Source organism: Harpia harpyja, chromosome 6, assembly GCF_026419915.1.
Source record: "Harpia harpyja isolate bHarHar1 chromosome 6, bHarHar1 primary haplotype, whole genome shotgun sequence".
Taxonomy (NCBI): domain Eukaryota; kingdom Metazoa; phylum Chordata; class Aves; order Accipitriformes; family Accipitridae; genus Harpia; species Harpia harpyja.
This window is the reverse complement of record NC_068945.1, coordinates 1,303,110-1,329,348: the sequence shown is the minus strand read 5'-3', so window position 1 is coordinate 1,329,348 and position 26,239 is coordinate 1,303,110. Positions and strand designations below refer to the sequence as shown.

General features: G+C 42.4%; 1 protein-coding gene across 1 annotated transcript in view; it reads left to right on the top strand.

Annotated features, from left to right (window-relative positions):
• The first annotated feature begins 2,196 nt into the window (after nt 1-2,196).
• The window catches only part of EFCAB6 (EF-hand calcium binding domain 6), a 114,554-nt gene continuing 90,511 nt past the window's right edge, over nt 2,197-26,239 (top strand). The window contains 4 exon segments of the mRNA XM_052789829.1: nt 2,197-2,270; nt 10,669-10,889; nt 12,129-12,244; nt 14,547-14,610. Coding sequence (XP_052645789.1) covers nt 2,228-2,270; nt 10,669-10,889; nt 12,129-12,244; nt 14,547-14,610 — 444 coding nt within the window. The 5' untranslated portion in view covers nt 2,197-2,227.

Genomic DNA, 26,239 nt, shown 5'->3' with positions numbered 1-26,239 from the left:
TGGAAGGAATATTGTTTTGTAGGAGGGAGTGCTGCAATAAGACATGCTGTGTGACAGCATGCAAGATGCAGAAAGAACAGTAACGTAATGGCAGCTGACTGCTCAGACTGATTCCAATCACAATCACTAATATGCCGACTTGCTTGATATGTGTGGTACGAGTGATATTCAAAGTAACTGCCACCCAGACGTTAAATCCACTGTCACCATCTCTGTCACATACTCAGCTTTTGCCAGCACTGAACATAAGATGACAATTTAATCCTCGCATGCAGATAACAGTAGCACAGCTGGTGTAACAGTGTGCTAAGACTTCAGCCCTCGCAGGCCTTACATCTGCTTTCCTACAGCTTTGGAAAAGTCACCCATAAAATATGTGAGAGCTCTAAGAACTCGGCACGAGCGAACTATTTAGAACAAAACAAGAACCAAGGAAAACATTTAGATTTCAAGCTCCACTGGGAAGGCAGTATTTTATTTTTGCCCATACATCACATAATCAAACGGATCAGGCTTAATAAATAATAAAAATTTACCAGAGGAAACAAAGGTGATGATGAATATTGGCTACTCAAAGCTTGCACCACTCCAGATTTTAACTTCTCCCAGGTTATTCATGTACCACTCTTGTTTGCTTCTGGACCTTCATTGTTTCTGCTGCTGTAACCCCTCCAAAAAAGGCAGTTCTAACCCTACTAAACAGATAATCCTGGAAATGCTGCAAAAGATTTTCAGTTCCTGGGAGCGCCACCACTCCATAGTTGGTAGGATTTAAACCCACAGAGGAAGATCCACAGTGGGTTTCCAGTTCCGTTCTTTAACCACCCTGCTTCAGCCACACATGCTTAGGGGTCGGTGTCTCTTAACAGCCAGAGCCTTTTGGACACGTTCATTGTTCCTTCAGTAAATCCTACTGAGATTAGATGGCAAAACTAGTTGTTTTTATTTTTAAAGATCTTGTAAGCCTGTGTATTCTAAACAGGATGAAAAAGGAATATAAATAAAAATTAAGTTATGGGCCAATTCAAGCTTTGGTTTTTAACCATGCAAGTATGGATCATTAGGTTACTTTTTTTACTCAGTAATCTGAAGCAATTTACACGGAGATTTTGAAATGAAGGGAGAATTTAAAAATTATTCTGTTTTTTCTAGCAATAACTGCAACACTACGCACTGCCATTACATTCCTGCAATCTTATATGCTTCTGCTCAAGTGACTGTCTCTGAAGGAGTACAACCGCTGAATTCAAAGGGACCAGGTATGAAAGTTAAGTTACATACACAAATCTTTGCGGGAATCAAAGCTTTAACATGCCCTGCAGGGCATTAGTCCACATCAAGAACTATTGAAATACTGAACTTGTTCATGGACTCTTGAAAATAGAAAGCATTATCAGTTACTTGCTGATGCGTGGCCAGCGTGTCTGGACTGTGCAAGAGACTGTATTTTTTCCAGACAATGGCTACAATATAGTTTTCAACAAGTTTCATTCCATTTATTGAAAAAAAACCAAACCCACCAACAAACAGGAAACAACATCCACACACCCACCCCCCAAAGCTTATGGAAGGCCACAGAATAAGGCTTCTTTTCTCATGTCCAACTGCAATAATTTATGCAGTCCTTTTGGAATCAAAAGGACTCAAATCAAGATGGAAAACGCCCAACCGATACTTCACATGGGTCACCACGCCATGAAAAAGCAGGCGTTCTATACCGAATCGAACCTTAAAGAGCCCGATTCCTCACAGAAACGCTCGGCCCGGCCACGGCCACCGCCACCAGGGCCGCGCCCGGGCGCGATCCCCGCTTCCCGACGTGAGGCTCCGGGCCCGGCGCCCTGGGCCCAGCCTCCTCCCGAGGGCTGGCGGCGGGCCCTGCGCTGTTACCGGCCCACCGCCCGGCAGCCGGGGCTCCGGGGGATGAGCACGACGCGGCTCCGCCGCTCCCGTTACCCCCTCACCCGCCTCCGACGGTCGGCGGCGGCCCGGCCCGCTCCCGCCGGGCCCGCTCCCGCCGGGCCGAGGCCCGGGGACGGCAGGGCGGGGCGGGGCGGGGCGGGGCGGGGCGGGGCGAGCCTCACCGCAAGGCCGGCGCCGCACCCAATAGGCACCTACCTTACTGTTGCCACGCGAACGGCGGCGCCGCCGCCCAATCAGGTGCGAAGGCCGTCGTTACCACGGCAACAGCGTCCCGGCACCAGCGGACCCCGCGAGGTGCGGGACGATGCCGGCACCGGCGGGCCCCGCTCTCCCATCCCGGGCCGCAGGTAACGACCCGGGGCTGGGGAACCCGGTACGCCGACGAAGTTCACTGCGGGGAGGTGGCCGGGAGCAGCGGGGGCCGTCCGGGGAGCCGCGGCCGCGTTGTAGCGGCGAGCGGGGCCTGGCAGGGCGGCGGGAAGGGCCGGTGTTGGCGGCCTTTTCGTGAGGGAAGCCGGCCCCGCCGGGGACCGGCCAGTGGGTCAGCTGCCTCCCTACACGAGCAGAGCGCTTGAATCACTTTAATTAACTTTTCTTTTCCGTCGTCTAACGATGAGCAAAGCCCCAACCAAGGCAGAAAGGGCTGCGGCGTTTGCTTGCACCGGACTGCTCTGGAAATGGGGGTGAGGGACTCTGCGGTGAGCGTGGAGGGAAAGGTGCCTCTCTGTGCTCTGTCAGGGCTGCAGGTTCGGACTGAGGGAAAAGACGGCGTGGCTGTTGAAATCCTCTGCTGTTATGTTCGAGGGGAGGAAAGAAAGAAAAGAAATCCTCTTAGGGGGGAGGCCATCCCTAATTGCCCCTGATAAAGAAGAATCTGGTTGGTGTGTGGTTTATTCCACAGTTCTTTTTGCCAGGAGTTGTTTCACCTTTTCTCTGAAATACCTGAAAGAGAGATGCTTTATAGTTTAGGATCTTTGTGGGCCAGTAGTCTGTCACTGCAGCCAAACTTAGAGCACGTCCTGATAATCAGGATGACCTGCTCACACTGAGGAAGTACAGGGCAGTATAGGAGGCAGCCTGTGTGCTATCGAACTTCCTTATTTGATGTGTTGTAGGTTGGCTTTAACTTCGGGGGAATTTCTGCCTTTGGGACACAAAAGTACACAGTCCCTGAGCTCATAATATATAAAATTCTCATTGCAAAATAAAATGCACATCCTGTAGGTTATCTCAGTCTTTTGCATTACTCATCAGAACTGAATCTTGGAGTGAAAATTTCTGTATTTGCTGAAGAGCCATCATCTGCTGTTGAGAGAAGGTTATCACCACAGATTAGAGTGGTGCCAGGTCCCTGCCTGATCTGTTGGAGGTATGTTTCCAGCTGTACCACCTTGTTTGATAAACATAGGAACAAGTGAACATGCTCAGCCACTTGAATAACATTAGACCTTTTAAGGGGCAGGGGCCTTGGAGGTGGTTTGTCTGTGTGAGAGATACACATGCCAGAACCCAGAAAATGCTGCCTTAGTATGTCATGCAGGGACAGCTTACATGTAGGAGAGGATGTGGTATCTAAGTGATTGTTCGTTCTTTCTTGAGAGAGCTTTCATGTTTATTTGCTTCTGTTTAGCATTTCCCATAAAGCAAGTGCTACTGCTGTTTTCCCTGGGTTGTATGAAGTGAGGAGAAAACTTCTTGGTCATCCTAAGAGTAGGGCAAAATCTGGCTCTAAGTAGCTGATATTCCTAGAATCAGCCTTTCCCCCTCAAGCCATGGAAGGAGAATAGAGAGAAGTAGCAACTGCAGTCTGAGAATATATTAATTAAGGATTTCATAATTGGGGTTAGGGAGGTAAGAAAAGGAAGGCAATGAGAAGACACCATCTTTACAGTGGATAGTCTGTTATTTGCACACCAGAATTTTTCCTACAGCTAACAAACACTGGCAAAGATGCTGCATGCCTTAGAGACAGGGAACTCCAGGAAAAGTTGTGAGGTAACAGCGGCTTCCCAGAAAACCCCTGCTTCACCCATCATTTGGATTTCGGGGTGACTTGCCCTGTGTATTGACCGTAGGTGTCAAGGTGTTGGTAGTGGGGGGCTGCAGGGGGAGCCTCTGTGAGGAGAGGGCAGGAGCTGCCCCTTGCCAGATACAGCTGCTTCCAGCTGGCTCCAACAGATCCACTGCAGGGCACAGATAAGCTCATCAGGTGTGGTGCATCTGTGAAAGCATACTTAAGAAAGGGTAAAAAAAAAAAAAATAAAAATTGCAGCATAGCTGTGTTGAGAGTGGGGGGAGTGAGGGGAAAGAAAGAAGGGTGAGAAACTGTCCTGCAGATACTGAAGTCAGAGAAGGAGGGGAGGAGGAGGTGCTCCAGGCACTGGAGCAGAGATTCCCCTGCAGCCCCTGGAGGAGGCCACGGTAAAGCAGGTATTTCACTGCAGCCCATGGAGATGACCATGCTGGAGCAGATATCCACACTGCAGCCCACAGAGGACCCCACATCAGAGCAGGTGGGTATGCCCTGAAAGAAGCTGCAGCCTGTGGAGTCCCCAGGCTGGAGCAGTTCACGAAGGACTGTAGCCGGTGGAAAGGACCCACACTGGAGCAGGGGAAAAGTGTGAGGAGGAAGGAGTGTCAGAGAGGAGCTGCTATGGACTGACTACCACCCCCCTTCCCCATCCCCCTGCACTGCTCCGGGGGAGGGAGTAGAAGAGTTGGGAATGAAGGAGCGAAGTTGAGCCTGGGAAGAAGGGGAGAGTAGCGGGAAGGTGTTTTAGGGTTTTTGTCTTTGTTTCTCACCATCCTATTCTATTTTTAATTGGCAATAAATTAAATTAATTTTCCCCAGATCGAGTCTGTCTTGCCTGGGTGGTAATTGGTGAGTGTGTTTTCCTGTCTTTACCTCAACCCATGAACTTTTCCATCTTATCTTCTCCCCCTGTCCTGCTGAGGGGAGGGAGTGAGAGAGCAGCTGCGTGGGCATCTGGCAGCCAGTCCAGGTCAAACCACCACACCATGGAAGCCTCTGGTAACCCATTTCAAGTCATGCAGGAGCTTATACTCTGATGTGGTTCTGCTGCCGGTTGTTTGCTATAACCCCATCATGAGAACAACAAATTGTGCTAGAGCCACAAACTGTACACCCTTGATCTGCATGGGGGAATTCATAGCCTTAATTGTTCTCTGACAATTGCAGAGACTGTCACTCTTTCAAGGAGAATAAAACAAAATAAAGGACAAAGTGACAGTGATCCTTTTACATTAGGTTACATAAAATGTGTCAGGCTTTAAAAATAAAAAGAGAACTAAGAGAAAATGAAGGTGAGACTTGCTGTCTGTCTTGCCAAACACAATGCAAAACAGTGAAGCTTTCAGAAACAAATGGAAAAAGCATTCTATTCTAAAGCTTCATTCATCCTTCCAAGAAAAGAAAAGGACGTGGTCCCATGGTTCTGACTGAAACACTGTAACAGATCCTCATTATTCTGCCTGCCTTCTACATTTCTATCTAAACTGGCCAGAAATATGTGTATACCATTTGCAAGATCCATCCATCTTGTAACTATAGTGAAACATGCCTCAGATGCAGGAACTTGGTATGTAGACACTTGGGAAAGTCTTATCAATTAAATTATTGAAATGAGAGGAAATGAGGGCCAAATCCCTTAGTGGCTATAAATGCTGTAATTCTTCTGAAGATAGGAAAGCAAGCAGAGCTATTCTGATTTATGGTAACTGAGGATCTTGCCCTCGCACTAGTAGGAGTGTACTTAAAAATATTAGCAATGGATCTGATTTATGACTTTTTATGCACCAACATGAATTCCAAGTAACATATAAATCAGGAGCTATTCAGTGCAGGTAAGTTATTCTTGATTCATGCACTGATATTTTGCAGGTGTAAAGGCAGTGTAAGTGAGAAGAGAACCAGTCTCAGTATCCGATGAAACTTTAAGTTTGATTGCTCTGTATCTGCAGTCTTTGACTTTCAGTATATAGACTTCTGATGGACAATGGACTATTTCTGAAGGGTCTGTGAAAGATAGCTAAGAAGGGCAAGCTGACTGTTAGTAGACCAGACGGACATATACTTCCACCAGAAAATGTCTAGAGTCCAGAAAATACCAGTTGCGCTTGATTTTTACAGGAATAGTTTAGAGCTCCATCCTGATTTTCTGAAGTCAGAGAGCTTTGCTAATGACTTCAGCAGCAGCAGGATGTGCTTCTACTTACCATATTCTTGTTGCAGCCTAGTTACTGAGCCACATAGCTGTTGCTACCTTAGCTGTTTGAATTTGCTAACAAATTGATTTAAATATGTCCGCTGAACCTGTAAAAAGGGCAGAGTAGTATTGAACGGTCCGCGAATTTCCCTCTGGCTTGGACATGGTACCAATAGCTGGCACAGCCTCTTTAGTTTCAAACCCCCAGTACCTGAGATAGAGCTTGGTGGTGCCTGAGGAGGCAATGGCAGAATCAGCTTGTATTTGTTTGTTTCAAATACACTTATTGTCTGCCTATATTTATGATGGGGTAGATCTCGCAGCCAGAACCCCTTCATTTGAGCTCTTGGCCTCTGAGAAATGGACCCTTCCTGTTTACGGTTTCTAGGGAGCCAAACTTGCATGGGTGCCACTGCAAGTGTATCGGCCAAGAGACTGTAGTAATGATGACACTTAGCCATGTATCAGATGAAGAAGAAAAGGTTGTTTTCCACCTGAACGGTGGAGAAAGAATGCTTGGAGGCTAATTTCTTTTAATGGATGGCTACAGAGCTAGGACATCTGCCAGGGGTTACTGCTGTAGACGGGCTGTGCTAGTAAATTAAGTGTGCTTGTGACTGTTTTTTGGCACTGAGGCTAACTGGCATGGAATAGCCTATGTCCAGACTGTTAAACACTTCTCACCCTCAGAAACAGGACGGCTGTGTGCAAACTGCCCATTGGGAATGGTTCCTGACCAAGCTAACTCCCGAAATGCGCCCAAGAAGCTGTTTGACCCAAGCTTGCGTCAAAACCCAGTAAGAGATTATTCTAACAATTTGAGTGTACAGAGGATGAAGATGCAGTGCCCAGTGACACTACCCAGTAACTGCTTAATTTGCTGCATGTTAAGCAGTGGAGATGGTCTACTCAGATCTACCTAATTTCTGTTTGATAACATGAAGATAAGATCCCTTAAGTTGTCAGAAAGGTGTTGTTTTCTCTTCCTTTCCTTTCCTCCCCCCCGCCCCTTCTCCCTAGTAGTCCAAAGCACTGAGCTACGTAATGAAAACTTGAAGTGCTTGAACCGTGGTGATTTTGTTTATTAATTTTGGATGGTTTTTCGAAGGGAGGCGGGGAGGGGGCAGAAGGGCTTTTCTGCCTGTGTAAAATGCTGCACAGTCCTGCATTTTTGCTAAAGGACTAGTAAGTCTTGCTCTTGTCCCACTGTTTTTCACTTGGCCACGCAATGTCTGCTTTATTTTTACTTCTCGTCTCCATTTACAGAGAATTGACTGACCCTCCTTATATGGCCTTTGTCATTTGTACATAGCATGCTAGATTTTCAGAACTCATAGAACTCCCTGTGCTAACGCTTTCTATACTGTTGTAATTGAGTGGCAGGAGCAAGGTGCTATTGATGGGCACATATCAGAGAGAGGAGGAAATATATTATACTGTCTGACTGCCACTCAGTTTGGGGAGAAACCAAATTTCTAATTTTGAATTACATTTGTAGTAGAGGAAACAAGGCCTTCTAAAAGATTTCCTTTGAAGTGTCTGATTGGGTTAACTACACAAGTATCAATAGAATTACCCTGTGATCCAGTGCATAAGACCGCCAATATTTGAAAGTATTTTTGTGACTAATGACTGTAAAACAGCATGGAAAAGATTGGGTGATAGCACCATCACCTGGATCACCCTTATTTTATTAGCACTCAAAATACATTCCACGTGGGCAAAGACAAATGCCTCATCATACCTGAATAAGCCCCGGAGCGGCATCTCCCAAAGTTTTGAGTGGTAGAGCATCATCCACTCTCCGCATTCCTACCGGGAGCTTGCATAGTGGTGTTTGCAATCGCAGGCGCTGTTCAAGCTGTATGGTTGCACAGAGCAGATGCAGACCGTTTAACATTGCCTAGCGGGTCACCAGTGAGCCACACTTACGAAACTGTTGCATATGCCATGCAATACTATCTCTGTCTGATTGTTATTTTCCCAGTTAGCTCTTCTGTTTATACTTACAGTAGAGTTTGCCTCAGATTTCCTGGTGCGGAAAATTAATAATAGCTCTTCATAAAACAGAGTAATTACTGTAATGAGCTGGTGTCTGGTACATGCATTTTTCTCCTGCAAAAGCCTAAAAGTCTAAATAAACATCTAAGCAACTGTAGTGCTTAATAAAATAGCAGGCTTTCTTAACTAAAAGGTTGTGTTTTTAAAGATTTTTAGAGTACTTTAATGTGCATAGCCGTCAAGATAATGGGCAAAAACATTTCCAGAGGTAATTCTGTGTTATTTGGTAAAGGAGTTAGTCTGCCGCTCTGGTCTCCTACTCTAAGCTGCATATCTGAAAGTGCTGACATAGGAGATAGTTCTTGCTGACTAACAGTGACTAGATGAGAGGAGTTCACAATTTCTGTGTTTGTGCTGGACACTATCTCAGTCAATATTTTTATCAGCAAATTAGATCTCATGTCAAGAAATCAGGTTTTGTCTCGCTTGTTGCTGTTGCCAGCCACAGTGCTTCTTATTCATGTCCTATATTCTGGTGTGTTTAAAACATAATCCTGTTTTAAACCCAGGGGAGACCATGGCCAGAGTGACAACTGCAGAAGACCTCAGTGCCTTGCACCTCTCCTCTCAAGGCATCACATTTACCCCAGGACCTCATTCTACACAAAACAGAGCATCATTGTGTGGCAGCAGGTGGAGCTCAATTAAATCGGCTGCAGATTTGTACCGAAGTCTAAGCGTTCACAGCCTTGGGACTTTAAATCAAAATCCTCCTATTGCTCAGAGGGCAAGCACTGTGTAACTTGCAGGTGGCATCATCCTCTCAGTCCTTTCTGTCCTGTTGTTTGCTTGGGGTTCAGTGGTACCTTTCAGTGTAGCAAGTTGCAGTGGCCAGGGAGCCCTTATGCTACTTAGGGTTTGGGGCACATTTCCCTCACTACTTTGAGAGAAGTTGTCTGTTGCAGATACACCATGTTTGCTGGATCCTGTGGACTGGAGCAAAATCAATCTAGTTCTATTGATGGAGAGAGGGTGGAAGAGGGAGCCATGGCCCTTCTCACCCAACTCTTGTTCCTCCTGTTTGTATGTGAGGAAACAGGGTCTCTATTTTCTTCCCTTCTCTGAAGTCCACTGGAACTTGAGAGAGATGCCTTCTTTGGACCACTGTCTCGCTTCTGTTCTGAAGTCACTACAAGATCACTGTTTCCAATTATGACACATTACCAGGTTTGATATACATCTTGTCCTTTGGGAACTCATTTGAAATGACTATACCCTTACCACAGAAAGCTCATTTTCTGGAGGAGTAAGATTTATAGTTTGTTCCAATCAAGTATGAATTTGCTGTTAATCCCAATGTGGACATTCCTCTTGCAAGTAATTTTTAATTATTATCATGTGAGGCTTCCTCCATCACAGTTCGTGTCACTTTTCCTCCTCTCCTTGCCATGTAGCTTTAGATTTAGGGTCAGATTCATTGTAGGACTAAGCTGTGACAGCTCTATTGATTTCACTGAAGCTGTATCCAGCTGTGAATTTGAATGCTTTCTTTTGTCAGAACGGCTTGAAGTTGAAATGAAATGTGCAAGGTGTCCATGATTGTATACTTTCATTGTAAGGAAGGGATGAGCATAAGAAAAAATTTGGCTCTCGTAAAACTGCAGCAAAGCTGTAAATAACAAAAAGCTGTATTTTGCCATCTTGCTTTCTGTAAACAAAGCTTCTTCTGAAGGCAGTTACATTTTGTTTAAGAGCAGATCCTAGATTAACGTTTGGAAAAACCATAAATGCCTATGAACTAGCCTCAGTGTTCAGATTTGTGTACAAAACCTTCTTTGATTCAAGTAGAAGGTAATTAAATGCTCATACCTGTGGCTGGGTTTGGCTCATTAGGAATCCAAAAGAAACATCAGGGCAAATCTTTTGGTCCTTGTTTAGTTCTTATTCAAGTCTAATGAGAGCCAGAGGTGTCTTAAGTAATATAAGGCATCCCTGTACACTATATTGCACTGTCAGGTACTTCCACTCTCCATTGCTGGCTGTGTTTTTCATGGGAAAGGGGCTGGCATGTGCTACAATACTTACCAGCCATAGACTCCATATACAGACAATGAATGTTGACCCCACTACTACATGATATCTCTACCCAAAGCTCAATACTGAATAAAGTCTCTAAATTTTACAGGGTGGAGAGATGCTCTCTGTAGTTTGAAGTGGGAGGGCTGCTGTCATGGAACACATCTATGCACTGTAACTTTATTGGTTTTTAACTTTTAAAACTTCAGTGTATATTCCAACTTACTGTTTTGGCTGTAGTAGCAGAAAGAGCAACCCCAGAATCTTTTATTTAAATACTTACAATTGTGTTTGGTTATTTATTGCTTTCAAATCAGTAGGCAAACAATAACCAATTTACTTAATATTGCTAGGAATGAACTGATTTGTATCGAATTCTCAGAAAAATATGTGATTTTGCCAGACTTAGGGGTATCTGGTGACTGCCTGATATATTTTACAGTTATGCCTGTGAGCTCTATCCCAGATCCCACATTATTCTCCTGGGATGTCAGGCAGATCTTACTTCAAAAGACAGCTGAAAAAGAAGATGAACTGAAAAAAGCATTTCAGATGCTTGATGTTGGTCAGACTCTGACAGTCACAAAGGGTGAATTCAGGAGAGTGATTGAAACCTTTCTCTTCCGTCTAACAGAAGCCGAATTTGATACTGTGCTGGCAGAGGTATGCTACGTCATTGCTGTTTATAATCATTTAGAGGCTGTTCCTGTTTACATCTAGAGCAAAATTTCAATGGGAGCAGGTTCCAGATCAAAATTATCAAAAAGATGCTAGACATGGTCAAAACCTTTTGTTCAAGTGAAAGCCATAGAAAACTTGCAAAAGCAATGTGAGGTAAATTTGACAATTGGTATGTTTATATGAGGATTTTGTCTGTGTAGTGTGTCTCACTATTTGAAAGAGTTGTAATTTACTAGCAGATTTTTTGATTAAAAAAAAAAATCTCACAGCTTAAATTCATATACATGCAGTGTTATGAATATGCATAGATTAGGTTGTGAACTTTGAGTCAGAGACCAGCTGTTTTTTGTCTGCACAAGGAGTTTCTCAGCTCACTTTTGGTATTTGCTACCTTATAAACCATCGTCAGATTGGACTTGAAGGAACATTGGCTGTTTATATGATATCATGACTGACACTTATCAAAAATAAGGGAGGATTCTGATGCCAATCTGCACCAGCATTACTGTACACTTAAATTTCTGCCCTGAAAGTGTAGGTGACTAATTTTTATATATATTCTTTTTTTCTAATGTACTTGACTCTTGTTTATTTGTTTAATTTGAGTGTACTGATCTATTACATGTGCATTTTAAACTAATCAGCCTGTAATGAGTTAGGCCCATTTCAGCCAAGATTGATGTTAAATCCTTTGCTAATACTACATTGTCTTTAGGGGGACACATATACATCTGAAGCAGAAAAGGCCTTGGCTCTGTGTAAGCACTCCTCAGCAATAAGGAAAACATCTCAGTATTACCAACACTGTTTTCAGCACAAATCCAAAACATAGCCCCATACTAGCTACTATGAAGAAAATTAACTCTATCCTAGCCAAAACCAGCACAACGCATTAAATAGTCTTTTGGAACAAGAGAAGGATGCATCAGTGATGCTGATGAGAATGGATATACTTTCATGTATACATGTGAAAGATCATAGAGCTAGAGAGTTGAGAAATCTTTATCTTACATGATGGAAAGACTGATGGTTGTAACTTGTTTGGGAGGGAATTACCAGATATTAAATTAATGCTCTGCTTAATTCTAGACAAGTTGCTGAGAAGTAATAATCCATAATACACAAAACAAAACCAAAATTATAAGATACGTTTATTTTTGCTGTTTAAGAAAAGAATGAGTAATGCAAATGAAGTATTTAAACAATCTAATATCACTGTAGGACTTATCCACGTATATTGAAATACAGACCCCAAATATTGGCAAAGTTACTGTGCCATATCTCGACTTCCTGTCAAAGTTCACTAAAACTGCCAGAAGTACCAGCATGCTCAAACGGTAAGTGTTCCATATTATGCAGGCAAATTGCTTCTAAATTGTAGTCATGGATCACGTGCGTGTTATCTAGCTCTCAGAGAGGAATCTAGCTGCTAATGTGAGCTTCTAGTGACATAGAGATATGATACACTTTTTTCTAAAATCACTTTTTTCTGTATGGGTAATTGGCGTAGTTGCCATAGGAATGTTACCTGATTGCCAAAGGGAAGGGAATGGTCTGCCAAGCCACTGATCTGCTACTGGGAAAGTATGAACCTTTAAGACTAATCAGTCTGTTCTCTAAATTAACAATGAAAGTTGTTGTGTATGAAAGAAATGATAACTGATTCAGTTTAATAGGGATTTGAAAGCATGCCACTCAGCTTGACACGTCTTTAAGTGAAACATAGAAGCTAAGGCGAGGGACCCAGTAATGGGAAAGTTATAGTGTTTCAGGATTCAATCCTTTAGGAGTAAATAATTCACATTCCTCTTCATTTCCAGTGCAAGTAATTTTTCAATAATAAAGTTGAGAAGACACCAGCTGTGTGTGAACTGGGGTTAAGTTTGGATTCTTACCGTCAATGAAGTAAATGGAAAGTAGAGCTGTACTCGATTAAAAAAAAAATTAAAAAAAAAACCAAACAAACGTAAAAACCCCAAACCCAAATCTGTACTCTCGCAGTAGCTTTCTTAGTGAGTACTAAATATTTTTCACACCACACCCCTCCCCCCCGCCCCCAGTAAAATATAAAGGGTGAAATTCTGCAAGGGGATCTGCAGGGAAATTCCTTTTCCTTCAGTTTGCCCTGCGGGTTTGTATGATCTAGCCTTCAATAAAGAGTTGCTTCAAAAAATATTCTGTAAATTCCAGTCCAGCTTTGTTCCCAGCAAGTGCAAAGCTAAGAAAACTCTCAGATAAAGAGAGAATGAGGGAGTGTAATACTGAGGATACAAAAATGGGATTAGGACTTTGAAAGGAAGCAGGAGGAAGAAGAGGAGCAGCAAAAGAAAAGAAGAAAAAGGGAGGGACCTAAGCCACTTTCTCCCAGAGAAACAGGGGAGCTTAAAAAATTCTAATTAATTAGTGAAAACTAATTAAATAACAAATGAGGGATCTTTCCTGGAATAAAAGGTTAATCTTTTCTTTATTACATGCAATATAATAAAACGGTAAAGCTTTTTGTACGCTTGGGGTTGGATTTTCTTCCGCTGTTCGAGGAGAATATACAAGACGTGACTCTTGATTTCCTTTTAAACTCCCCAAAATGCGGAAAGTAAGGATCAGGCTCAGACGCTCTTGTCTTCTGGCCGGCGAGTTTGCTGGGGAACCGCTCCGCGGTGTGCGGGAGCGGCCCCGGCCGTGGGTCTGCGAGAGCCCCCGGGCACGGACGCCCGTGGTTTGCCCACGGGAGGGCAGCGCCGGGGCTCTTCGCCGGGGGTTTTTCTCGGAGCTGCTTCTCCTCCCCATTGAGAACTCCGGCCGTTCCGCTGGATGCGGAGGCCGAAACGATGGCAGAGCGTGGCTTCTCGGACTTCGCCCCACAAATACAGATATGAATGCAAAAGGGCTTTTCAGGAGCAGTCGGTTAAGGCTGAAGCCAGAGAAGGAGGTGTGGAGAGTGGAATTTGGCACCTGCAGAACCCACCAGCAAAAGTAAACTTGGCTGGTAGTTGACTCTGAAAATGACCCGCTCTGGTGCTTGGTGCGAGTCAATAGGATGAGGAAACAAAAGCAAAAGCAAGTCGATGTATTTTTAATTTTTAAAAGCATTTTAAAAGTTACTGGTGACAAGTGGATCTCAGATTTGTGCTGGGGGAGAAGGGGAGGAGGAGACATGCTGCTTGTTCTCTGAAGAACACTTGACGGGAGCAGAGGAGAGGGGAGAACTGGCACTCTAACTTTCTTGACCTTGGGACTCCCTAGTACTCTGTCATCCCAGGGCCCAGATCAAGCTCCTAATAAGCCTTTGTGTCCCTTACAGCAGCCAAAAAAAAATCCTTCAAGAAAATATATTTTACACTAACAGTCATCACGCGTGTGGTAGAGGAGCAGCTGCCACATCTCCATTCTGCTCAGGGATCCAGATTTGTAGTGATTTTCTCCAAGACCAGTGCAGAGCTGTGAAGAACAGCCACAACAAAGGCAGCGTCAAGCCACTTTCTTGCATTTATAGATGTTCACATGCTAAAATAAAACTCTCCCATTGATGTCCCTACAGTGGTCGGTCTTCAACGGTACTGTGATGCACTTGTGGTTTATGTTCATTGATGCACTTGTGGTTTATGTTCATCTAATCTTTTTTATTATATTTATTTTCAGGTTGAACAGGCACAGTCACCAAACAATAACATTAAGTCAGCTGGAATCCCTGCTCAAGGAGAAAGTATGCTGACCACGGTAATAACAGAAACCACATGCTGGGGTAGTAATTCATTTCAGATAAGTAGATGTTGCTCTTGATGTACCGATATCAATTTAGTAATGTGTTTAAAAGGATGTTGCCCTGTTGTATCATGAAGACGTGGTCATACTTGTATGCTTTTTTGTAGGGTTTTTTGTTGTTGTTTTGCATTTTTTTTATTATGCTGAAGTACTAAGTAGTATTTTAAAAGCCTCTCTGATCCACACTGTGAGTCCCTTTTTAGCATCAAAAACCTAAGCACTCTTCTCTTTCAAGTAGTCTTGCAACAAATCTCTGGTGTAGGACTGGCATAGTCCCACTGTGATTTTATTTCTTAGTTACTAGATGCTTGTGGCTTGAGTAACAATGCTTGACTTATTTAAGAAACTAGATTCTCCACGGCAGTACAATTTCTGTAATTGTTTAGCCCTTTGCAAGACTGATGTAAAACATTTTGTCACATCAGAATAACGGTATTTCATGCATTTTGTACTCTTTTTACTTAGAAGTATCCAGCCACCTGAGAGCTCAGTCTGCTTAAATATCAACACAAATTTGAACTGCACAAACCCGCTTTTTTAAATCGAGGAGAAAGTGGTGGTGTGACTATGGGAAAGCTAGATTTTTATTATTTTATTTTTGCACAAACTGAGCCATGAAAATCTGTTTATCAACATCATAGTATTTTATTATATTTGGGCATTTGCAAGTTAACCTACTGTCACATATCATGCCTAATAATAGTTATTATTTACAAGGACACAGAAGAGTATTCCATGCCTTCTAGAGCACTGTGTGACAGTCTGTTGGCTCTACCCTAAGACTGTTCACAGAAGAAATACATTAAACATAACCTGATGTAAATTCCAAGGAAAATCCAGCCTCCTGCTGTGCTTGGCATGGGCTTGGCCTGTAATTTGGGAGGGAGAAATAAAATCTCTCTGATTTCACAGCTGTTATTGCACCTCAGGGCTGCAGTAGTATTTGCAACCCATTTGCTTCCCTTCCACTGAGTAGGACATCTGAATATATCCTCACTCTAGTCTGAATAAAATATTAACATATCGCAAGGCTGTTAGGACAGATTGTATCCAAGACAATCTTTTCTCGCTGTGGAAAAGCCTATCAATCATAACTTGGTATAGTTGTTATTAATGTCATAGCTTTTATTCATTTGGCTATATGCAGCTAACTGAAGAGTAACGTTTATGTTTTCATGTTAAGCGTTTCCTATCACAAAAGAAACTGCTGAAATATATTCTTTTTACAGAATTTATGAATTGAAAATATCCTCCAAAGTCCTGATTAGAGGTAAATTTAATTTACAAGGTTCTGTGTGGGTTTTTTTTAACAGCATTGTGAAATAGAGCTGTTACGTATATTTTAGTACATTAACAGAAAACATCATTAACTTAAGGCAAGGTTACTGCTACATATATATCCCAGGAACAATTCAGTTAAAGAAGTACTGCAAGATATGTAAATGCATGATGTACACAGATAATTATTCAGATACACTTAAGAGTTCATATACTCTTTTAAGTATTTATCTGTAATTTATCACAGTGGTTATTCCCAAGCCGAACCTTATTCTGCTCCTGTTTGGATGCACATCATCAGTCAAGGATACATTTATATTTGTAAATCTGATTGGGTTTTGAATATGTATGTGCATGTTAAAAAAAAAAAAAAAAAAGAAAAAGTTCTTAATGTCCTTAGTAAAATACAGAATAGTAATTTTCTCCTTGTATAGGCAGAAAGCTGTATTTGGACCACCTACTGCATGTACCTTTATTCAGACATCATAACTAGCATAATGGCCAAGATCAAGTGTGCTGGTTTTGCTGGCATAGAGTTAATTTTCTTTGCAGTAGTTAGTATGAGGCTATGTTTTGGATTTGTGCTGAAAACAGTGTTGATAATACAGAGATGTTTTTGTTATTGCTGAGCAGTGCTTACACAGAGTTAAGGCTTTTTTTGCTTCTCTCACCACCCCATCAGCGAGGAGGCTGGGGGGGCACAAGAAATTGGGAGGGGACACAGCCGGGACAGCTGACCCCAACTGACCCAAGGGATATTCCAGCCCATAGGATGTCACACTCAGTGTATAAAGCTGGGGGAAGGAGGAGGAAGGGGGGACGTTTGGAGTGATGGCGTTCGTCTGCCCAAGTCACCGTCACACGTGATGGAGCCCTGCTTTCCTGGAGATGGCTGAACACCTGCCTGCCGATGGGAAGTGGTGAATGAATTCCTTGTTTTGCTTTGCTTGCGTGTGCAGCTTTTGCTTTACTTATTAAACTGCCTTTATCTCAGCCCACAAGTTTTCTCACTTTTATCCTTCTGATTCTCTCCCCCATCCCACTGTGAGGGAGGTGAGTGAGTGGCTGTGTGGTACTTAGTTGCCGGCTGGGGTTAAACCACAACATCAAGAAAATCAGCAAGTGGTTCAGAGCATCTTCTAGTCAGTGAAAAAACATAGGGGGGAACCAAGACCTGACAGGGGCCTTGGATTTCTCATCACTGTTGTGCACTTAGAAACTCTAGCTATGCTGACAGTTCACTTAATCAAATGATCCAGGGCTGGCCTTGCTCGGTTTTTATGACACCAAAGTTATTGTATTTGTTGGAAGTGAGGCTTAGTGCCTTTGTAGTCATTCTTACTTGCTCAGTAAAGCATAGATAAGCTAGGAAAAGATTTTGAGTATTTCAAATGCCAGGGTAAATCTCTACATTTAGTTTTGACTTTAGGAGTCCTTCTATCATTTCTAGTCAAATGTGGTAAAATATTACTCCTGAAGGTCACTGTCTGGGGAAAAGCAGGTTTAAAGAAAAACCAACCAACCAACCAACCAAAAAACCCCGAACAAACAACAGATCAAGAAAGAAAAGTAACAGCAAATTGTAGGAAAATGGCCACAATGTGTAGGATCCACAGTGCTGCCTCCTAAGAAAAGAACAGCCTCAGAAGGAGGGCCAAATGCTGAACAGATGCGTGCCTGGGAATGTAAATGGTGGTGCATGAAAGAACTCTTTTTCTACTGACTCAGTGAGTGTTCAAGGTAGTAAGGCAGCAATGTAGTTGGGATACTTATGCACTTCTTTATGTGCTATAACAAGAACCAGAACTTTCATACCATACCAGAAGCCCAGACTCTTCTTTTCCATGCTCCTGGCCAGCTGATGCCCTGGCTGTATGCTACTGTCCTGGCTCAGTAGAGACCTCTTCAATAAAGGGCAACTTGTCTTCTAAGAATCCAAATCTGTCGTCTTTTTCTTTATAGAGTGCATTTTCACTGACTTGGCTGCTAGGACTCCAAAAATAGGGACAGGATTTGTTCCCCAGTGATACTTGCAAAAGGACATGGCACCACACAAAGGAGCCTCAGCTTCAATGATGCAGTGTTCCTAAATGTTAAAAAAATAAAACTTTGTTCAAGAAGAGCTTGCAACCTGAAACAGTTTTTTAATGATAGTGAAAGGACTCTCCTGAAGTAAGTCAGCCCCTCCAAATAATAGTCTGCTTAAGAAAGGAATCCAGCAAGTATGAAAAAGAAATAACTAACACTCAGTTTGCTGGAGTGCAAAGATGGCTCTGTACTGCATGCACACATCCATTTTATGTGGAGGTCTTTTACTCATAGCTGGATGGTGGGAGTGGGAATATTGTATTAGCTAAGTTCAGGCCCCAACTGTTTCTCTTTAAAGATTACTGAAATACTGGGATTGATTTGCATTTACAAGCCTGTTCATGTAAAGCAGAATGTAAAGAGAACTGAAAATTGATTTACTTTGTGTACTCATTGCACAAATTTCAAGGTCTCTAAAAATTGCTAATGGGTTGTGAAGGGCTATCAATATGAACAAGCATCAGGCCCATATATTTTCCTCACTCCTCCTACTCTTATGTCCCCTCCCCCATTAATTTTTGATTTTATGTTTATGAGGATCTGAAAATAGTCTAATTCTTTTCTATCTGGTTTGGGCCTATCTTTACCAGCTGGTAAATAGGAAATGTTCACTGTAGGAAGCCAATACTCTGCAGAGTGTAAACAGATGGAATCAATATAAAGTGACAAGTTAGACTGTGCTACTGAGAATACAGAGCCAAAACTAAGAGCATAACAGTCACGATACTTATTTTGTTCCAATTCATTTGGTACTGAATAGCACTTCATATATGCACAGCTGTGTCCTTCCGTTTTTTACTTTCTTTCTTCTGGTTTGATGATGACAATTTCAAAGAAAAACTTTAATTAAAGATTTTACACAAAATGGCCCAAAGTAGAATATAGGGAAAATGAGCGCTGATGTGTTTATAGCAAGAGAAGAAAATTTTTCAGGCATTTATTTTCTTTCTTTCTTTTTTAACAAAACAAACAAAATCTGATGCGTGTATCTCTCTGTGTGTAATATGCTAGATCTTTGCAGACTGAAATATTCCATTTGCCGATAAGGTATATAACCATACCTCTAATAGCTTCCCCATCATCCCCCTCCTTCCCCCGGTGCCTGGACAGCAGGGTGCCATGAAGGGCAAGAAATGGAAGTGTACATCTCTGCGTGGGTGTGCTGGCCGAAGGGAAGGGACCGTCAGGCAGAGAGACTGCTACGGACTGCTGTCAGGCTGTCCGAGACAGGCTGGAAGCAGAGGGACCGAGGGTTTTCCTTTTCCTGCCCTGGAGCCCTTGCCTCACGTGCACCTCCTCCACTCTCGAGAAGGGTGTTTTGGAGACCGTGGATCCGATGCACGGTCCTTTCAGGGACGGTTAGAGGGGTGGTAAGCTTCCAAGCTGTCCTGTGTTGCAGGGTTTGCCTTGAAAGCATATCTGAGCTCTAGTCCTTTTGCCAGAGAGAGTGCCAGGTGTTATAGTACGGGTTTTTCTTTACTAATTTATGCATTTTTGACACATTTTCACAAAAATGGAAGAAGGCAGCATGTTTTACCACTCTGTCCCCAACTTATTCCTTGCAGCATATTTCTTAATGCTGCCATTAAAATTTTGCTATTTTTGCTTTCTTGGCAAATAATAACCCCAGATTTCCCATATGTTGTTTATTAGGGTGACTGTACGGCTTTAATGAGGGGCAGCAACCACAAGTTTGAACACAGATATTTCTTCTGATACTCATGTCAAGGGCAAGCAGCTTTTGTTCCTGCAGAAGAAACACTGGGTCTGTCCCAGTCTCCTCCATGCATATCCCCCTAGGTAGGCAAGCCATCGTAGTGCATCTGTGCACAACTTCTCCTCCTCCCCATCCAGCCAGCTGCCCCCTCCGCAAAGCACAATTCTTCTAACTATAATGCTAGGGGCCTGCTTGTCTCAGGGATTCCCTAAAACCTCTTTCAGACTCATTCAACATCAGAAAGAAGGTGTATGTTATTGTAGGCAGAATTCAGGACTTTGGGGTAACGGGAATGCATGAAAGCCCCTTTCCAGATCTCCTTCCCACCCTTGCCAAATACCCTGAGCCACCAAGCAAGTTCCATAAAGGCTGGGAGAGGGAAGCAACGCATGACGCAGGTGGCACCTTACAAGCCCAGATCCATGGGACACACAATCGCTGAGAAAAATGCCTCGATAAACAGTGATTGGCAATACTTGGGTGGGTAGCAAAATGAACTTCAGTGATTTGTGGCATGAAATTTTCTCACAGTAAGCTGCAGTCTGTGTAAGGGAGGGTCTGGAAGTTCCTCCTGTTGCGATGCCTGTAGAGGATGTGTTTTCAATGGATATCCTTTGTGCTTCTGAAGTATAAGAAAATATTTAAAATAGTCATTGTCTTCCTTCTTCCCAAGGGATCCCCAAGTGCTTTACATGCATAAATGCTGCTGAAATGCAGTCACTGCTGGGGTGGGGAGCAGCAGCCAGCTGGCATGTGTCAGTGACAACAGAGCGCGTTATGCCAAAGACACTATGGCAAGGTCCTGTGGTTGCTAAAAGTGCGGTGATAGCACTAATACTCCAGGGAACAAACAGGAACATTGCTTCTAGTGTCTTTGCTGAAAGATTCTGGTAGCATAAACTGGTTGGTACATAGCTTATCTAACCTGTACGGACAAATGGTCATATCAAGCTGGCAGAAAAATGTACCACCAGTGCCAGGCACCACAGTATCCAAACCTGTGCTTCACTCATTAAATAATACTTTTCAGTTCAATCTGATCACAGGCAGAAATGAATCAAGATTGCTGCGTTTCTTTCTCCATGAAAAGCTTGGAGTTGTGATGGAAATGTTTTGCTGATCATGGCAAGGAAGAGAAATCCTAGCCTGCTCTGGTGAAGTCTAATCCTTTCTTTGAATTTGAATTTTCTTTGTTGTTTTATATATCTATCACTATAGGAAAACACTTTTTTTTTTAGTGAATAAAAACTGGTTTTCCTTCTTCATGTCTTTAGCCAGATAAAAAGCTTCATCCTCTTCCACCCTTTTTTGCCAGGCGGAGTTGCCAAGGAGTAGTCAAATCTGCCTGATTCATAGCTACTTACTTTGGGCAACCTTTGCTTACATCAGTGGATGGTTATAGCCGCAAATAGGCCTATTCATTCTGCATAAATGCTCTGCAGTGGGAGTACTGGACTTGGAATCTCGACTGTCTTGGTGAAAACATACAAGATATGAAATCTTGGTTCCACTGAAGTACTGACTTCACTATCATCAGGATTCCCTCCAAGGACTTTTCTCCTCCTTACTCCTGGTAGCGCTACAGAGCATATGCAGCTGAGCTGGACTTAATTCTGTCTCAGGCAGCTGCATTCGAATGAGTGAGTAAGGAGCAGTGGCAGAATCTTTATTATTGCTGCTATTATGTGAGCCAGAAAGAACACAGCCTGACTCAGCTCCCCAGTTGCATTTTCAGAAATAACAGTGAAAAAGAGTGATATTTTTAAACAAAGCTTTATTCTTGTAAGCTGAACAATTCAACACAGAACAGAGTAAGCATGGAAGCTGTCAATACTACTTTTATTGTCAGTTTTCAGTTTGTAAGCTTACTTTAAGTTCCAGGTTGCTGAGACTTTTAACAGACTTGGAGAAGACAGTTGCAATTGCTAGAATGTTAACATATCTGTCAGTTTGTCCCATGTATACATTTTCTTTCAACCCCTAAATCTTCTTGATTTTGGTAATTTTTGAAGTGAAGGGGGGAAAAAAAGAATGCTTTGGTATATGTAGAACAAATAATTCACTGATATTCTGGAGTTCACTGATACTTACGAAATGTATACCTGCCTTGATCTTTGATATTTGGTTTCCAGCAAATCTCTGGGTTTCAGTCATTGAAGGAAGATCATCCTCTGCCTACTGTTTAAAATACATGAATCGTATCTGAAATTCATTGCTTTGCCTAAAAGAGTTTTGAAGTTTACTAGTGCCATTTGAAGAGGAAATTGCCTTAGACTTGAGTAAATGCAAAATATTCATTTCTCATGGAGCGTTATTGTAAAATTTTCTACTGTGCCAGGGAAGGTTGTCCTGTATTATCAAAATAGGTATAAAATGGCATTTTGTATTATACCTTAGCAAAGCTTTCCAGTGCTTGCATTTGTGTCAGTTGTGTCAGTATTGGTTTCTTGTTCATTGAAATCACCTGTAATTTGTAGATTGCAAAGAATGTGAAAAACATTATCAGGTGCTGCAGACTTTTTAACTACAGCTGTGCAGGGTGGACACAGAGGCACACATTAAGGCAAGTTCTTGAGATTGCCTGTTTTAGGATGAAGGACTCAGAATTTGAAAAGTAAGTAAAGAAACGGCTGTGATTTTTCTGTGAGACTAATAATATGATGTTCTGAATGACAGTGGCTGGGGGCTGCTTGCAGCAGGCTGATTTGCCACTTTATCTTCTGTATGCAAGTTGCAGCCTTCAGCCTTTCTCTGACTAAATGCATGCAGTAGTAGGCAAGGATAAATATGTTGGTAATTCATTCCAAAGGGATGAGTCCTGCATCAGAATTCATCCCAATCAGCTTGATTTTTGGGATGGGGGTTAAGATACTAGAGGGACAATGTGGGACTGCTCTTGCCTGCAGTCTCACGGAGTGACATTGGGGGTGGATGTTCCTGGTCTCAAACCAGGACAGGGCTGAGGAATCTGAATGGAGATGCTGGTGCCTGCTCCAATCTGAAAGCTGAATAGAAGAGATACTGAGAACCCCAGAGGCTTTTCCAGAGGAAGAAGTAGTGGAGAGAGGAAAGGATTTCCTTACTCTGCTTACAAGAGGTGTTAGGACAGCCTTTTGCTTGTCCCCTTCAGTTCCTTTGGCTGACATAGGGTATACATAAGACATTTTTGAAATATTATTCAGCAGAACCAATGTATCAAGAGGACAACGTGTGTGTGCAGGACTTATCTACAGGAGGCAGGAACACCTCCCTTTCACAGCTGAATTGAAATTGTTGGCTTCTGAATGAGAAGGTGTCTTCCCACTCCTGCTGAGACCAGCGAGTGGAGAAAGCCAAGAGCTGTTGCCTCTCACTGGAAGAAAGATCCTGATAGCCAGATGACTAGTGGAATCTTGCCTTTGGGAAAGACAAAAGCTCCGATCAGCTGTTTTGTGCTTCTGCTGAATTCCTGCAGGTAGTTTGAATGTGACTGGTTTTTTGACCATGGGGCACAAGAACGCTGCTGTTTGAAATAAAATGGTACCGTGGCGCATCTTCACATCCTGTGCGGCTTGAGGCAGTGAACAGGGAAATGTTGTATCGTGGGTGCTATGGTCTGCTTCCTCTCCCCTTAGCGTGCTTTTCATGCGAAGTGATATGGTGAAATGGAAACTCAGAGGCTGCCCCCAAGTAAGGTGAACCCAGAAAGCAAGGAGCAGCTTGATTCAGTGACCCAGTCATCTAGGCCAGGCAGTTGGTTCACCAGCAGCCTCAGAAGAAACACTTACCCTTTTAGGGCTGTGGTTTGCACAGCTACGTGAGGGAAAAACGCTTACTTACCTCAGAGGTATGATGTGAGCCTTGATTAATATTTGTGTAGCGTTTGGAAACTAGATTGCTCCATTCGTCAATGGCAGAGCAATGGCTAAGTATTAATATTGGGAGTCCATATGTGCTTCAGGTATGATGGATCCAGCGCCCCTGCTAGTTTGTCCTGACAGAAGCTGTAGCAGAGCCTGCTCTCTCAGAGCAGGGACGTGGGGATGGGAAGTAGCCGGAGCTTTGACGGCAGCAGGACCGGCAGGAAGAATGATGTAGGAGAGTGCGTTCCCAAAGAGCACGTGGAATACTTGCTTAGTATCCTTGCCAACAGGCTGCTGTGAAATTGTGCTTATAAGGCACCGTGATGGAAATATTGAAAGAGATCAAGTGATGACTATGCCTGTGAATTGATGCCAATGACATGCAGGGAGATCAGCTACAAACTGCCTTAAACCAACATGAATCTGATGTTACATGCTCTGTTTCCAAAGAATGCTTAGTGTCTTCTGATTTTGAATGACTTTCTGTGGATTTTGGAGTCTATGAAATCCATCAGGAAATACCACTGGAGATATTCTTTGCTGGACAGGGACTTAAAAGAAAATGAAGCAAATTAGGATGGTACTTTATAGCTTGAGGATTTTTGTTTGGATTTTTTATTTGGATATTTTTTTCATTGTGAACATCTTCCAAAATAATTTTTGTCAGTTCATATTGCCTGGCTACGCTATTTCATTTTGTGTATTTTTTTTCTAGTTGGGATACTTTCCAGAATTAGATATCAACAAACCCAATTAAATAATTTGGTACAGGCAATTATAGAACAGAAGCAATACTCTTCTAAAGCAGGCAATCAAAAAACCAAAACGATACTTTATTTGACAATAAACCTTGTGTTTGGCATTGCAATCTGAAAGGTAATAAATCTATAAAAAATGTTACTACATCTCATAAGTGCTGAATAATAAAAAAGAACACAAATTTTTGTTTGGGGGGTTTAAAGCTCTAAAATGATGAAATTTTATCAGAAAAGCTTCTGAAGCTTAACAAATAAAAGGAAGGGTTACAAGTCACCTCTGTATGAAACAACAGAATATCAGAAATAATACAGAGATTAAATGTAACATTTATTTTATTTTCTTACTGATGGAATATCACACAAACAACTTTTGAAGAAGCCTATTAAATTTGAGAATGTTTAAATATACCCAAATTATACCTGAATTTCTTTTTATGGATGAACCTTAAAGCAACTGAAAGTGTATTCTCTTCTCAAAGCACAAGTTGCAAGATAATTAATGTTAATAATACATTTAAGGAGGGATATTAATGCTCTAGTCAAAGGAACCAAATGTTTTTCTTTTGAAAGTGTGGTTAAAATCATGGGCCAAATTCACTTCTGTGCTGGTAATTTTGCACTGATCCAGTTAAATCTCAAGGACAACATAAAACAAACGAGTATACTCTGCTCCTCTGTCTGCACATATATTAATGTACAAAAGCTACACATCCTGTAGTCATCATGCCCTAAAATAATGTTGTCCATGTGAATGACTTGGGTCATAATGACTGGGTTTATTTTGTCTATATCGTAGGTGGTTGGGGAGGCATGGGCAACCCAAGAAATTTGAGTCTATATGTCCTTGCTATTTCAAGTATGTCCATGCTTCCCTCCGAATTCCTGATAAACTGGGCAAGCGCAATACTTTTTTTTGCACGTTGGGAACCTTATCAAGTCACTTGACTGCTCCAAAAATCTGCACTGCTGACAGTAGCGATAATGGCTGAGAAACTGGAAAAATCCAAAGTGAATAGCAAAAAATTTAACTAAAATGGGTCTCCCATGGAATGTTTAGGTTCTCAAAATCACCATCCATCAAATTCCTTGACAAAAATCAATAGTCCCTTGGCTTCTTAGGTGTTTTTTTTTAACATGTCAAGGGCAGATAAGCAGGCAGGCGAAGTAAATGCTAACAGTCTTTTTAGACTGTTTAGATATATCTACCCCCCTTTATTCCCACTCAGCTCCCTTCCTTGGGCAAAAGATTGGAGTGTTGTATTCCAAACCCAGCAGCCTAAAATGTTGGTTTCATCAGAAAGATATTTTCTTCTCTTTTTGAGGTTCCTGGTGAGATTTCTACATATCTAAAGAGCCTTTGCTTCAAAGCTGTGGGTCCAGGGACGTTCTAGGGCATTGGGTGCTCAATGTTTAGCCGCTAGGCTACGTTTCTTTGATATGACTGTCTATCACATTTCTCTGGACAGTATATCTTTCATAGCATGGACCTGCAGCTGTGACTTTTAGAGAAAATGCATCTTATTTGATAGGGCCTGGGCTCCTGCTGTCCTTCAGGTTTCTAGTTTTGAATTACAATATAATATAATCCACTTAAAATGCTTCTCTCTGCATTGATCTTGAAAAACAACCAACCACCCAATATTGTTCTTTGGACCAAGTTTTGCTGCCACTTTTCTTTCTGCTGTCTCTTCACAGTGTGGTCTCCTGAATTGATTTCTGCTTTTGGACTCTGCAGCTGTTTGTGATTCAAGCCAGAGCCTGCTGAATATTTGCCTTGGATTGATTAACAAATATTTTTTTCCCATAGTCCTGTTATGGTTGTTCTGGGACACAGTGTCGAGACTCTCAATTAACTTTAATGGACTTTGGACCAGTCCTGTAATTATT